The 16,268-nt window shown below is 38.1% G+C and overlaps 1 protein-coding gene across 5 annotated transcripts in view; it reads right to left on the minus strand.

Moving 5' to 3' along the window:
- IFT74 (intraflagellar transport 74) overlaps positions 1-16,268 on the minus strand; it is a 186,074-nt gene that overhangs the window by 141,906 nt on the left and 27,900 nt on the right. For 4 of the 5 annotated variants that reach the window (XM_051961493.1, XM_051961502.1, XM_051961486.1 and 1 more), the window contains one exon: positions 1,562-1,700. In XM_051961493.1, the coding sequence (XP_051817453.1) occupies positions 1,562-1,681 (120 nt within the window). In that variant the 5' untranslated portion in view covers positions 1,682-1,700. Of the gene's footprint in view, positions 1-1,561; positions 1,701-9,004; positions 9,074-16,268 lie in introns of those variants that run through there. The other variant, XM_051961476.1, reaches the window with a different exon arrangement.

The raw sequence follows: 16,268 nt of genomic DNA on the forward strand, positions 1-16,268 counted from the left end.
CTTGCAGTTTTCTGTAAAGAAAAACTTTTGGATCTTCGAATGGTCAGAAAATGGAGAGCAGATTATAATAACCTCAATCAACAGGTGGATGAGGGAAAAGAGAAAAAGTGCAGGTCTGGATCAGGTCGGCAACCCTTATATCCTGACTTGGAGATCTTCATTGGTAAATGGATTGCTGACAGGAGAGCAAAGGCCTTGGTTGTGTGCAGGGCTGATATTCAAGCATTTGCCCTTCCAATGGCACCAGAGTTTGAAATGGTCTCAGAAGGATTCAAAGCATCACAACACTGGTTAGACGGTTTCCTTCAACTGTATGAACTGTCCCTAAGAAGATCAACAACACTGTTTAAGCTGGAAGATGCTGAAGTTATTAAACATGCACTTGCATTCAAGTCCTTTATTGATAGGATCGACATTTCCAAGTACCAAACCTGCAATATGATTGCTATGGATGAAACTGCAGTGTTTATGGGACAAGGATCTCAAACAATTCATCACAGGGGTGTAACGTCAATCTACATTCCCACCACTGGCTATGAAAATGCTTTGGCAATGCTTTTGAATGGAAAGAAAGTCACACCTTTAATCATCAGTAAGGGCAAGAAAGATAAGATTGAACTTATGTTCTTGAAACCGAAAAAGCCTGGTGTACACAAGCCTATAAGAAAATGGGTTGATTTAATGCTGCCACTTGTTATGCGAGGTAACCAAAGAGGTCTGATAATCTGGGATTTAGCCAGCACTCACTGCGCTAAAGAAATGAAGAACTTCCTTGCAGAGAGAAGAATAAATCAAGTAATGATTCCTGCAGAAATGACTGCCTATCTCCACACCCTAGATATTGCAATAAACAAGCCATTCAAGGACCATTTGTGCATGGAAGTCAATGACTACATTGAAAATAGAATGGAAAGAAATTAGTGTGGAAACTTTGTGAAGCCCTGTATGCAAGAAGTCGTGATTTGGGTGAAGAAGTCATGGGATAAAATTACTGACAGCTGTGTCGCCAAGGCACTACAAGCAGGTTACCGGGACAAAACATGTTCATTTAAAGAGAGCTATATTGCTGGACATGACAGATTGGGTCCACTTCTTCTGAAGGAAATAGAGGCGCAAGACATCCAGGATGGAATTCAGGGTATAGACACTTATAACAATGTTGTTGAAGAAGATGACATGATCATTATTGAATAAAGATACTTTTTTTTGTTCACATTTACCTGTTTATTAAAATTGCTGTCAATGTTCATTAAAATGAGCCCTCCCCTGAAAATAAGCCCTCTGGTGTTTTTCTGTCCAAAAAAATAATAAGACAATGTCTTATTATCAGGGAAACACGGTAACAATGCTATAGTGCTTTAAGATTTGCAATAAGAAAGATTAAATGACTTACCCAAGGTCATAATACTACTAAGTATCTGAGTCAGAATCTAAACTCAAGTCTTCTGACTACAAGTTCAGCCCTTTACCCCATTCTATCACAGAGTTGCCCCAATAGTGAATAAATTAATAACAATAATCAAGTATTGTTCTTGAACATAACATTTTTTCAAAAGCTTACTCCAGTTGCCACTCGAACACCTGCTGATGGAGGTCTTATTCCTGAAGGAGGTCTTCCTGTCAACCCAATTCCTCCTCGTGAAATAGGGCGAGCAGAAGGGGGTTTGTGATTACTGGCCATCTCTTATTCACTTTAACCACTGTGGAGAAAAGAAAACACAATTAGCTGTAATAGTTCTATAACATTTGGCATAATTTGTCCATTGTTTCTTAAATTTGTCTCATCCTTTGACTTCTATGATACTATCCTGCTAAAGAATTTTTCTAACTGCTTTTTCTACTGTTATTGTCTTACCAACCTTACAGAACCCTTCAATAGACCTCAAGTCTATCCTTAGCTTTCTGTTCTTCTTTCTCAAAACTCTTTAGCCATTCAGTGACTATCTGAATCACTGTCACCTTCTATAATGACTCCCAAATCTAAACCTTTAGTCCTATCAAATTCAAATCCAATTTTAAGTCTTCATTGACATGTGAAAGTCTCTAAATAGGTTATCTCACTAGCACTTCAAACATACATTCAAAGATAAACTTCTTATATATTGTCTGAGGAACCAGTTCCAAATTTCTACTAATGCTATAGGCATTCAAGAGACATTAAGAGTCATGATGTAAGGAAAAAGACAGAGACCTTCCTGAACTCTCCCAAACTCCCCTCCAAACAACTTTAATCAACACCTCAAACTGAACAAGAATGGAGTGAAATAATTTTCTAACCCAAAACAATTTAGGACTGTAGGACAGGCATTGTCTTCAGCTGGTAAAATGGGAGTACAATCCAATTCAGGCAGAAATGAGAATTATACAAGAGAATCATGAAAAAAAAAATCGATAGCTTGGTAAAAGCACAAAAATGGAAAAGAATGTACAAAAATTCACTAAAATAAACAATGACTCAAAGAGTAGAATTAGCAAAATGGAAAAGAATAATTCCTTTAAAAGCAAAATTGTCCAAATGGAAAAGTGTATAAGTTAGCCGGAAGGAAATAATTCCTTAAAAATTAGAACTGGGCAAGTAGAAGCTAATATCTCCATGAGATGCTATCACAAACAAATAAAATGAAAAGAATGAAAATGTAAACTATTTCATTTGTAGAATCAACTAAATAGCACAGTACCAGTCCTGAAGTTGAGAGGACTTAGGTTCAAATCCAGCTTCAAACACTTGACATTTACTAGCTGTGTGACCCTAAGCAAGTCACTTAACACCAACTATACCTCACCAAAAAAATAAAATAAAATCCATTGAAAAAACAACTGGGCTGGAAAAAAAATAGATCCAAAAGACATGAAATTATCAAGAAAAACTGATATAGTATCAAAAGGTAATATAGAATTTTAAAAATCCATCAATCATCTGAAAAAGATCCCAAAATAAAAACTTGCAGGAAAATTATAACCTAATTTCAAAACTCTGAGGCCAAGAAGAAAAATACTGCAAGCAGCCACAACAACAACAACAAAATTCAAATCTCATGGCACCAATATTACACAGAATTTAGCAATTTCTACATTAAAAGATTAGAGGGCTTAGAATATAATATTATAGAAAGGCAAATATCCAGGAATACAACAAAGAATCACCTACCCATTGAAATTGAGCACAATCCTTCAAATTATGAAGGATTATGAAATGAATATTCAATGAAATAAAGGATTTTCAAGCATTCAATTTTTCAAATATAAGATTCAAGAGAAGCATGAAAAGGTAAACAGGAAAGAGAATACATAAGGAGTTAAATAAAGTTTAATAAACTGTTTATATCCCTACATGGGAAAATTATATTTATAATTCTTATTAACTATTAGTTAAAAAAATAAAAAGCAGGAGTAGCAATCATGATCTCAGAAAAAGCAAATGAAAAACAACTCTAGTTAAAAGGATAAGGAAGGTAACAATTTTATTAAAAAGTTTCATAGACAATGAAGTAACATCAATACCATTAGCATTCTCTCAAATTTTTTTGGCCTAAAATACTACACTTACAACTTTATTATTCCACTTGATCTTCATCATATTCAATCAATTTACAAGTCCAGTATTGTAATGTCCATACTAGCCCTCTGGAGGATCTCTGGTTGAGCCTTGGTCTTAGGTGGAGAAGTGATGAAGGCAGGAAGAGCAAGTCCCCGTTTTCTCCATCTCCTCTATGTCTGAGTCTCTCCTCCCCATGTCTGAGTCTAAGTCTGTGCTCTCTTCTCCTCCAGTGCTCTCAACTCTTAAATACCTCAGACTGATTACATCATTACATCACACTAAATATATGCCAACTAGAGTGATTACTATCATACTAATTATATGTGAACTAGAGAACCATTATCTCATCACACTGAGTAAGTGCTTATTATAAGCATCCTGCTATAAGTATACTTGCTTCAAGTAGAACACAGGTGGTCACACCCTCCCTGACTTCTGGAGTGGGGGGAGGTGAGCCAAAGGGAAAAATGGAGAGCCAAACCAGTTATTTTTAGCAGGTTTCCTCTAGGCTGAAGGGTCTTATACCTCACTCAGAGTTCCCCCCACTGTCTGTAGCCTTCTACCTCTCCCGCTTTATTTTGTTTTACTTGAAAAAGATATACATAAATCCATCAGCATGGGAGGTATTACCAAGCACATAGTAATATAACACAGGCTAGTAGTGATGGAATAAACAACATGAATCAACATGAGGAATTATAAGTCTTAGAAGGAGAATATATAAATAACAATCAGCAGCCAAAAGATAATCCCAAACCAATTTATTTTCCATTACTTCATGTGTCAGGGAATCCAATGATTCCTGCAGGTTTTGAAGTCCTGCATCAGTCTCATCATGTGTAAGGGAACCTAATGATTCCCTTTAGATTTTTAAGTCCTGCAACAGTCTCATTAACAATTTTTGATGTTCATGAGTCAATTATCATACACACATGGTTAACAGCCACGCTTTTTCAGTGGCACATATAGTCAGAGATAGAACCACCAGATGCTTCTTGGATCTTCTCCATCTCTCTCCAATGGACAAAGCAAATACAGCTTGTTGGCACCCATCTGATTCCTTCTCCATCTAAAGAGATACCTTGCAAACCCTCTCCCCTAACAGTTAAACTATCTGGCCCCTTCCATTTACACTTTCTGGATCTCTCCACATCACCTGGTGATTTTCTAAAGATAGTGGAGCTGCTTGCATTGGATATTGCCCTTCTGGTGGATTATAAAACCTGTCTGCCAGAGCCAGTGCATCTTTATCAAAAATCAAGAAGTTAATTGTATAAAGAGCTAAAGTTAGAAGTTCTCTAGGGTTACCTGTGGCTCCCCCTTTCTTTTGCTTTTGGAGGAGTGTCTTGTTATCTCTTTCTTCTCTCTACCATTGCCTGTCCTGGAGGATTAAAGGGTATGCCAGTGGTGTGTAAAATCTTATACTGTGCACAAAAGTGTGCAAAATGTTTAGAAGTATATGCAGGTCCATTATCTGTTTTTATTGCTTATGGCACACCCATAATTACTCAGGCTATCTCTTTTGCTGCTGGTATTGCAAAAGTAAATCCTGAAAAGGTGTCTACTACAACATGGATAAAAGACAACCACAAGATTTATAATGGGTCACATCCATTTGCCAAATTTCATTGGGATTCAAACCACAAGGGTTCTTCCCTGGAGGGAGAATAGGAATATGGAAAAGAAGACAAGCTGTACAGGCTTTTACTATGTTCCTAGCTTCCTCTCTTGTTATTCCAAATTGTAAACATAAAGCTCGAGCAGTCTGATGATATTAGGACGAGATTCTTGGGCTGCCTGAAATAAAGGAATATTAGCTAAAATGGTTAGATCATCTGCCTTTGAATGACATAAAAAAATAGGACCTGGAAGTCCACTATAAGAGTGGACATGCAAGACAGAAATTTTACCTTGATGCTTTCTTACTTGCTCTTGAAGTTTCTTAAAGAGCTGATATATATTAGAAGCTACAAATTTTATTTGGGCTATGGCAATTCTTTGTATTACACCTACTGAATAAGCTGAATCAGGTTATTATGTTTACATCTCCTGGATAACAATTGTATGCATGACTGCATCCAAATCATTCTGCTGAGTGTATTGAAAAGGAGTTCTGAATACTTTATAGTTAAGGCATTAAAGTATAAAGCACAAATGTTATGTTTAGATACATCTACAAAGATAATTGGTCCTTTAAGAGGAACCTTAGAAACCTTTGCTTCAAAAATCCATTGTCAATTATTTAATAGTCTGGTTATCTTTAATGGAAACCACATGTGTAAAATTTGGAGCTATGGTCAATAAAATTTGCCACTCTGGGATGGGTTTCACAGCATACTTTAATTTGTGCATTGGTATAAAAATAATCTTATCAGGTTTTATCCCAGATAACTGTACTATTTGTTTAATGGCCTTTAATAAAATTCTAGCCACAAGCATTAGGTAAGGAGTAAGGCTTTGGTCTTGATTGTGCTGAGAGCGTCACTCACTCACATACTGTCTCCTTGATGAAGGACTGCTGTGGGTGCCTCTTTTGTAGCAAAGACTGACTTTTCCAAGGGTTTTTGAATAACTCTTTCATCCAGTATATAGCACAAATGTTATGTTTGTATGCATCTGTAAAGATAGTTGGTCCTTTAAGAGGAACCTTAGAAACCTTTTCTTCAAAACTGTATTGCCAATTATGTAATAGTCAGGTTATCTTTAATGGAGACCAATGTGTAAAATTTGGAGCTGTGGCCAATAAAATGTGTCACTTCTATGTTTTGAGATCAAGCTTGAGCTTGAGCTGAGTATAGGTGTAAGACCCTTCAGCCCAGAGGAAATCTGCTAAAAATATCTGGTTTGGCTCCCCATTTTTCCTTTTGGTTCATCTTCCTTGCTCTGAGAAGTCAAGGAGGGTGTGACCACCTGTGTTCTACTTGAAGCAAGGATAGTTATAGTGGGGTGCTTATAGTAAGCACTTACTCAGTGTGATTGATAAGATAATGGTTCTCTAGTTCACATATACTTAGTGTGATATGATGTAATCACTGTATTATGATATAATGATGTAATCACTGTAATTGTCATATACTTGGTGTGATGAAATGATGTAATCAGATTGAGGTTTTCAAGGGCTGAGATGACTAGAGACAGAGACAGACTCAGACACAGAAGATGGAGATAGAAATAGAGCTCCTCTTGGTGACTTTCCTGCCTTCATCACTTCTCCAGCTAAGATCAAGGCTCATCCAGAGATCCTCTAGAGAACCAGTCTGGACATTACATTTTGGCGTCCAAACATGGGACACTAAACATGGGACCCTGGATGTGAGGGTCTGGATGTAAGGACTTACAACAGTTCAACTAACACAATGGTAAGCTCAGTGGAGAAGTCCCTGTGACATGGAAATAGGGTAAGTACAAAAATAGACAAGCGGAAAACTTTGGTAAGGGCTAAACTGGTCACTTTAGTTTTTCAGCTGAAATGGGGCAAATACTAAGAAAAGAGCCTTCCCCACCCCAAGGGGAGTGTGTAGCATGCATAGTTATGTTAATAAAGAAGCAAGGTTTGTTGGTAACTTGGAAGCAGATCATGGAGCTCTTAGAGTGAACATCTCCTTGGCTCTCTAAAAAAGAAAAATAAGAGCCAGATATGTGGAAAATAGTGGGAGGGCAACTAATTGAATATTACGAAGCTATGGGGCTTGATTCAATTCCTGAGGAGGCATCCCTTATGTACAATATAATACAATTGGCTTTAAAAAAGGCCCCAAGTTCTTAAAAAAAAAAAAAAAAAAAAAAAAGGAAAAATGTTAATGTGGTCAGCCAGACAAGGAAGTATGAGAAGAAAGAGCAGGAGGGAGATGGTATTGACAAAGCAGCTGAAAGGCAGGGAGAGTTGGACAAGAAAGGAGTTAAGTACCTTAAAGACAGTGCTGATGAGCTTAAAGAGTGTGCTGCTTTTCACTTTCACAGCTCAATTTCACTTCCCCTTATACAGCCCAGATTTCCTCTGGGCTGAAGGGTTTTGTTCCCCCATATCTGCAGCCCTCTAAACAGTATATTTTCCTTTAAAATATCTTTCAGAGTCATTCCTTCAAATCCATTTCCATTCTTATACAACTCCAGGCTTTTACCATCTCATATTTAAAAAAATAGCACTTGTTCTCTGGGGTTATCTTTTGACTCCAGGCTCTCTTCCTATTTCAAAACATTCTTTATACCATTAGATCATTTTTTTTTCAATTCCACTTTCACCATATTATCTTTCCCTATTTCCTACAGCATATTAAACCTTATTGTTCAGCTTCAAGGTGTGGTCCAACCTTATTTTTATTTCTGGATACATTCTTCACTGTCCCATGCTCACAATCATGTTTACTTCTATCTTTGAGCCTCAGAACGATCTTCAACTTGTTTTCCATACTAATTCTCCTGATTGTCAACTTTCACTATTTCCCTATCTTGTGAGATACTATGGAAATAGTATTATATATTTATATTATAGAAATAGTATTGATATCAGAGTCAAGTAATAAAATGAAATAAAAGAACTAAATTGTAGCAGCAAAATAGCAAGGTAAAAAACAAAATATATGGAAATATACTTTCTAAGATATGTACAAACATTAATTTTAATTATAAACTTTTTATAGAGAAATAGGCTAAAAAAATAAGAAATATTGTCTTTGCTTGGGTCCGGCCAACATAAAGACTTTCACAAGCTAGAAGGGAGAGAGATAGCTTTCCACTGCATACTGTGGAAGATTATGGAAGAAGGATTATGTGAGACCACAGAGTGGCATAAAGAAATGTGCTAAGTAACACAGAAGGATATTTATTTAGTAAGGGACTTACTAAAAGAGAGCTTCTAAAGCCTTCCTCAGAGAAAGATGAGTGGAAAAAAAATCACTCCAGGGAAAGAAACAGGATTTTGGAATGGCAGATGTGTAGGAGCTAGTTCCTCATTATGTACCTCATTTCCAGTTTGTCTCCTTAAAAATTTTAAAGAACGGAATTCTCCTTGGGGGAAACTAGATCCTCTCCCCTGATTTGAAATCTTATTGTACTCCCATATGAAAAGTTCATTTACTCTTATATACTGTATAATATATTATAATTTGTATAATTTTGCTGAATTCTATCTGCTCTTTTACTTGGAAGAAAAGATTTATCTGATAACTACCATTTGTAATAATCTTTTATGTAACCCATGTTTGGTGGGACAAAGCTATACTAGTAAGTCTAATTTTCCCTGAAAAACAATGAGATAATACCTTGAATTTGCATAATTCTAACTCTACACCCTTGATGGAAATTCTAGTCCTTTATCCTTTTAGGAAGCAAGAAAAAAGTGCCCATTTTTGGTAGTACTCTAGGGTCTGCCTGTTACTCTCCCCATTTTCACCTGTCCACTGGCATGATGGCAGTAAACAGTGGCTTATAGTCTCTGATTGAGGAGTTCCTTCCTAAAGTACTTACTCCAGCCATGGTCAGTGAACTCTTCATTCACAAGGAAGAAATTTGGGAATATCTTTGAAAGGTGGGAGAGAAAACAGGGAGAGATGTGACCTGATGATAGCAATGAGGGAAAAAAAAAATGACAAAGCATCAACAAAGCTTAATTAAAACCCAAATCTCCCTATCTGATCTATGGTGGAAGTACAGCATATGTCCAATCTTAGGTCCAATCCCCTTGCTGACCTGTTCTGTTTCTGACCTAAGTCACTTTACTTTCTCTTAGAGCCTAGTAACTCTGATGCTCTTGGGGGTTCACCAAATCAATGCTGACTTAATCCAAACAACTGAATAACTTAGCACATTGATACTCAAAATTCCTGAGCTGAAGCTCGAGTTGATGCACTGAGGTCCCAAGCACGTGAGGCTAAATAGTAACTGGACCATACTCTATTAATGTATATGCTTGGAGAAAGAATGGCCCCTGCCCACTCTTTGTGCAAGTCCTAATGTGCTGTATAGGAAATGACGATTTTGGTGGGTAGAAGCAGAGGGGCAGGAAGAGAGGCGAGGAGGGACTGCTGGCTGGCTTCTTGTCGCAGCTGCCCATATTGCTATCACAATCCCCCTTCACCTCTGCTGGCTGGCTTCCTGTTGCAGCTGCCCATATTGCTATCGCAATCCCCCTTCACCTCAAAAGAATAAAGATTGAAGATTTTCCCTTAACCTGAATTCCTGATTCTGGGTGATTTTAAAATACATGGTCATCACACCTAAATCTTTCCCCCTTTAAAAGATCTGCTTATTGGAGGCAGCTAGGTGGTGCAGTGGATAGAACACCAGCCCTGAAGTCAGATTCAAATCTGATCTCAGACACTTAACATTTTCTAGCTGTGTGACATTGGGCAAGTCACTTAACTCCAACTGCCTCAGGGAAAAAAAATTTTCTAGCTGTGTGACCCTGGACAAGTCATTTAACTCCAATTGCCCCGGGGGGGGCGGGGCAAAAATCAGCTTATGATGATCTTTGCTAAATTCTTTTCAGAACTAAACCCACTCTCTCCTCTCTCACAGTGCCTTCTTTAATGGTTTGGCTTCTTTCTCCTTAACTCTAGTTAAGCTAGTCTGCTAAACTCTTTTTTTGGACCTAATTTCCAGTCAATGACATACTTAGGCCTCATGGCATATTCCTTTAATAGATTCTCCCAAAACATTTTTGGTTCTGATAAAGGCCTCATATCCAAAATACATAGAGAATTGACTCTAATTTATAAAAAAATCAAGCCATTCTCCAATTGATAAATGGTCAAAGGATATGAACAGACAATTCTCAGATGAAGAAATTGAAACTATATCTAGCCATATGAAAAGATGTTCCAAGTTATTATTAATCAGAGAAATGCAAATTAAGGCAACTCTGAGACACCACTACATACCTGTCAGACTGGCTAGAATGACAGGGGAAAATAATGTGGAATGTTAGAGGGGATGTGGGAAAACAGGGACACTAATACATTGTTGGTAGAATTGTGAATACATCCAGCCATTCTGGAGAGCAATATGGAATTATGCTCAAAAAGTTATCAAACTGTGCATACCCTTTGACCCAGCAGTATTACTATTGAGCTTATATCCCAAAGAGATCTTAAAGAAGGGAAAGGGACCTGTATGTGCAAGAATGTTTGTGGTAGCCCTCTTTGTAGTGGCCATAAACTGAACACTGAGTAGATGCCCATCAATTGGAGAATGGCTGAATAAATTGTGGTATATGAATAATATGGTATATTATTGTTCGGTAAGAAACGACCAACAGGATGATTTCAGAAAGGCCTGGAGAGACTTACATGAACTGATGCTGAGTGAAATGAACAGGACCAGGAGATCATTATATATTTCAACAACAATACTCTATGATGATCAATTCTGATGGACCTGGCCATCTTCAGCAATAAGATGAACCAAATCAGTTCTAATGAAGCAGTAATGAACTGAACCAGCTACACCCAGCGAAAGAACTCTGGGAGATGACTAAGAACCATTATATCAAATTCCCAATCCCTGCATTTTTGCCCACCTGCATTTTTAATTTCCTTCACAGGCTAACTACAATATTTCAGAGTCCGATTCTTTTTGTACAGCAAAATAATGGTTGGGACATATATACTTATTTTGTATTTAAATTTATACTCTAACATATTTAGCATGTATTGATGTTAGAGTCCTTATAAAGTGTTAACTCATTAGAGTTGACGGAAACAATGCTTATGTGCTTAGGATTTACACCTTTGGGAGAATTCAAACATTAAAGCTCACACCTTTGAGAGTTCACACATTAGCTCACACACTGGAGTTCACAAGTTCAGGAGATTCACAAGTCAGAAACCCACAATCCCACTCTCTCCAGAGGAGGAGTCAGTCAACCTTTGGGTTCACACCTTTAAGAGATCATATATAAGAAGCTCTAAGAGCTTCAGTCAGTCAGTTCAGGAGACTGACAAGCTAGAGACTGCAGTCAGGCAGAATGAAGGATTCAGAGGAGTAGAACCAAGGTTCAGAGGGAGTTGGAGGTGACAAAGGACAAGTTGCAAGAGCTCTTGGAACCAAGCAGAGAGATAGGCCTCTAAGAAAACTAACCGGGCTATTTTGGAAGAGACAACAAAAGACTGTACTTAAATTCCTGGCTGCGTTTGGGGTGATTATTACTTGAAACAGAAACTAAGGCTGCCTCCAGAAAACCTCCCCAAGAAACCTGCTCCCAGAGAACCATCATACTTTAGAAAAAGAAGAGAATACTACATATTGGTCATCCTGCCATCTAGGGGAGGAGGTGGGGGGAAGAAGGAGAAAAATTGGAACAAAAGGTTTGGCAATTGTCAATGCTGTAAAATTACCCATGCATATAACTTGTAAAAAGCTATTAAAAAAAAAAAGATTCTCCCAAATTCCTTTCCTAGATAACTATATGCTCTCCCAACCCCTTATATATTATTTATTTGCCACTCCTGGCCCCTGTTATGATAGGTGAGCAACCTGCCAGTGGCTAATGGATCTCTTCATGTGAGAGGATGATGATGATACAAGGAGACTGAGAGGTGGTTGCGTTCTCTGACCTCTCTCTTCTTCTCTCTTGCCTCCAATTTATTTCATTCCTAATCCACATGGAACAGCTACAAAGGCTGCCTTGCAACTCAAGTGTTATGCTCACAGCTGTGGAGACTCCTGGAGAATTGACCTGCCCCTTCACCTAGGTATAGTCCTTAACAATTCCCCGTTTTTTGTTTTATGAAAATGCAATTATTTTCCCCCCACAGCATGGTCAGTAAGTTTGTGCATTGGCTGTTATTTAAGTCCACATGCTAAGTTATGTAAGTCCGCATGCTAGGGAGTGCAAACAGCACTACAGCAGGTGTTGAAGCTTGTGAGATGTCATGGAGGCAAACTTTCAAATGGAGAAGAGGACTATAGTCAGAACAATTATTTTTCATAAGTCTCTCATCAGTCCTGGCTTATATCTTTGATGTGTTGAACCATTTAATTACCCCATTAGAAAATTCTTACCTGGTCTCTTCTCCCTTTCATTATTCTCCTGGGAAGATCCTACTCACAAACAGCTCTCAGGCACTGCTCCTTCTTTGTTTCTTGCGATTCTTGTGTCCCACATTCGGGCACCATAAGGGAGCCACCTGCCAGTGGCTGCTGGAGGTCTTACTCAGACCTGTAGACTTTCATGTGAGAGGATGAGGATGATACAAGAAGATTGAGAGGTAGTTGCATTCTCTGACCTCTTCCCTCTTGCCTCCAATTTATTTCATTCCTACTCCACAAAGGACACCTGCAAAAACCACTTTGCAACTCCTTCAAGTGTTATTGGAGGCTCTCAGAGAACTGAACTGCCTCTTCACCTAGGCATAGTTCTTAACAAGCACCTATTTTATCTCTTATTTTATCAGTAACCTCTTTTAAATAAACCTTTCTTTTGACAAAGAGAATGACCACTGTGGATTTGTTATATTTATTTCAAACTAGGTATTGCTACCCTATTCAATCATCATTTAGATCACAAAAACTATTCAAACCTCTCTAAAACTGGAAATTATATGGCAAAGATAAAGCCACTTCAGCTGTCTCCTTGGTCTATTATATCTAGAATCAAATCAAAAGGTTAAGAAACAAAACCGGCCAAGATGGCGGAGCAGGCACACACGACTCTCTAAGCTCCTCTCATTCCCCTCATAACCAACTATTTAATCCAGCCTCAAAAATAACTTCACTGCTTAAATTCATGAAGATTAGAAGCACTACAACTTACCAGCCGAAATCAATTTGGAAGATCACCAGGAAAGGTTTGTCCTGAGGGGCCAGGAACAGACTAGCACAGGCAGCGAGAGACTAATGTCCTGAGCAGACCAAGGGCGGGGGTGATCTCTGTGGCTAGAGAAGTTATAGGGACCACTCTGCTATAGGCTAACTGCTCTGCCTTGACTACAAAGGAGTAAACTGGCAGAGAAGTTAAAGCCTAAAACAGAGGGAACTCTGAAAAACGCCAGAACCTGACAGAGATCTGGCTGTGGAAACTCAAACCCGGAAGTGACTCAAGTGGAGTTTAACGCAGTCCTACAGTCACATCCCGCGGTTTGGGGCTTTTGCTGGGGCAGTTGCTAATCTGCACGGCAGAGGGGCGCAGCCTGGGCAGCCTCTAATTGGCAGAGTGGGGGGCTCGGCCTGGGGCAATAGAACCTCCCCAGTTGACTGTGCTTCCCAGGAAGACACTTCGGGTCCCTGCAAATCCATTCACTGCTCAACTGATAATACCCACAGCCCCAGGGCGGTCATTATCTCAAGTAGCTGGGGTTCTTTGCAGGGCACTTTCCCAGCTCGGCCCAGCAGGCCTGAGTTACTCCCGGGTGGGGAACTCTTTCCCAGAGCACTCCAGTACCTCGTTGCTTTTTGTAGCCCGCTGGCAGGACAGCTACCTATCCATACACCTTTCACTGTTCTGCAGAGGAAGCTGGTAATCTCCTGGTTCTGAAGGCAGACCTTACAAGCTTTAACAAAATGAGTAAAGAAATCAAAGGAACAATTGATAGTTTCTATACAGAAAAAGAACAGCTTTTTAATCCTGAAGAGACTAATAGCAGTCTCCAGACAATTGTTGGTCCCCAAATACAAAAGGCTCTCCTAGAAGAGACTATTAAAAACCTTAAAAGAGAACTAGAAGAAAAATGGGGAAAGGAACAAGAAGCTATGCAAGAGAGCAACAACTTCCTAAAATGTGAATTGGAAAAGATAAAAAAAACTCCCAAGAAGTGCAGGGAAACAGAATTTGCGAATTGGAAAAAGAAAATAACTCACTAAAAAAAAAAAAAAATAGTGAAATGGAAAAATTCCATAGAGCAAAAAAACTCAATTGGACATATACAAAAAGAAGTTTAAAAAGCTAATGAAGAAAATAACTCACTAAAAATCAGAACTGAACAAATAGAAATGACTGATTCATTGAGACATCAAGAATCAGTCAAGCAAAACCAAAAAAATGAAAGATTGGAAAAAATGTCAAATATTTACTTGGAAAAACAACAGACCTGGAAAATAGATCTAGGAGAGATAACCTGAGGATCATTGGACTATCCGAAAATTATGATGAAAAACAGAGCCTACATACTATTTTACAGGAAATCATCAAAGAGAACTGCCCAGAAGTAATAGAACTGGAAGGGAAAATAGGCGTTGAAAATGAATTCATCGAACACCTTCTGAAAAAGACCCTAATAAAGACTCGGAGGAATATTGTGGCCAAACTTCAGAATTTTTAGATTAAAGAAAAAATTTTACAAGCAGCCAGGAAAAAACAATTCAAATAGCAAGATGCCAAAATAAGGGTCACGCAAGATCTGGCTGCCTCAACATTAAAGGATCGAAGAGCCTGGAATCAGATATTCCAAAAGGCAAAAAAGCTTGGAATGCAGCCAAGAATAAACTACCCAGATAAGCTGAGTATTTTTTTTCCATGGAAGAAGATGGTCATTTAACGAAATAGAGGAATTCCATCTGTTTCTAAGGAAAAAAACAGACTTAAACAAAAAATTTGATCTCCAACAACAGAAATCAAGAGAAGTAGAAAAAGGTAAAAGGAACTCTTGAGAACTGTATTTCTGTTGTGGATACACATAAAAAACATATGTATAATTTGATTTTACCGATATAAAAAAGGGAAGTAGAAATGGAAAGGGGATAGTGTCAGAAAAAGGGAAGAGGGGAGATAAAAAGAGGGAAACTACATGCGACAATGAGGCAAAGGAAACCTATCATATATGAGGGAACTCAGAAAGGGGGAGGAACATTGTGTGAATCCTACTCTCATCAGAGTTGGCTCAAAGAGGAAACAATTGACATGTTTGTTTTACAGAGATTCTTCTCTCACTTCATTAAAAAGTGGGAGAGGAAAAGGGAAAAGAGTAATAAGGGAAGGGTACAAGAAAAGGGAAGGGATTCAAAGGGAGAAGAGAGGGATACTAAAGAAGGAGAGCTGTGTGACATTAGTGGGACCGATAAGTTTAATACTAGGGAAGAAGGGAAGGAGGGCAAGAAAAAGAAAAGTATAATCTGGGGATATTAGGATGGCAGGAAATACAGAATTGGTTATTTTAACCGTAAATGTGAATGGAATGAACTCTCCCATAAAGAGGAGGCGGATAGCAGACTAGATCAAAAGTCAGAACCCTACAATCTGTTATTTACAGGAAACACATTTAAAACAGGGAGATACAGACAGAGTAAAGGTAAAAGGCTAGAGCAGAATCTATTATGCTTCAGGTGAAGTTAAAAAAGCAGGGGTAGCCATCCTTATCTCAGATCAAGCAAAAGCAAAGATTGATCTAATTAAAAGAGATAAGGAAGGAAACTATATCTGGCTAAAGGGTACTATAGACAATGAAGCAATATCAGTATTAAACATATATGCACCAAGTGCTATAGCATCTAACTTCCTAAAGGAGAAGAGTTGCAAGAAGAAATAGACAGCAAAACTATAATAATGGGAGATCTCAATCTTGCACTCTCAGATTTAGATAAATCAAATCACAAAACAAATAAGAAAGAAATTAAAGAGGTAAAAAGAATATTAGAAAAATTAGGTATGATAGATCTCTGGAGAAAACTGAATGGTGACAGAAAAGAGTATACTTTCTTCTCAGTAGTTCATGGAACCTACACATAAATTGACCATATATTAGGACATAAAGACTTCAAAATTAAATGCAGGAAGGCAGAAATAGTAAATGCTTTCTTT

This window comes from Antechinus flavipes, chromosome 1, assembly GCF_016432865.1.
Source record: "Antechinus flavipes isolate AdamAnt ecotype Samford, QLD, Australia chromosome 1, AdamAnt_v2, whole genome shotgun sequence".
NCBI classification, from domain to species: domain Eukaryota; kingdom Metazoa; phylum Chordata; class Mammalia; order Dasyuromorphia; family Dasyuridae; genus Antechinus; species Antechinus flavipes.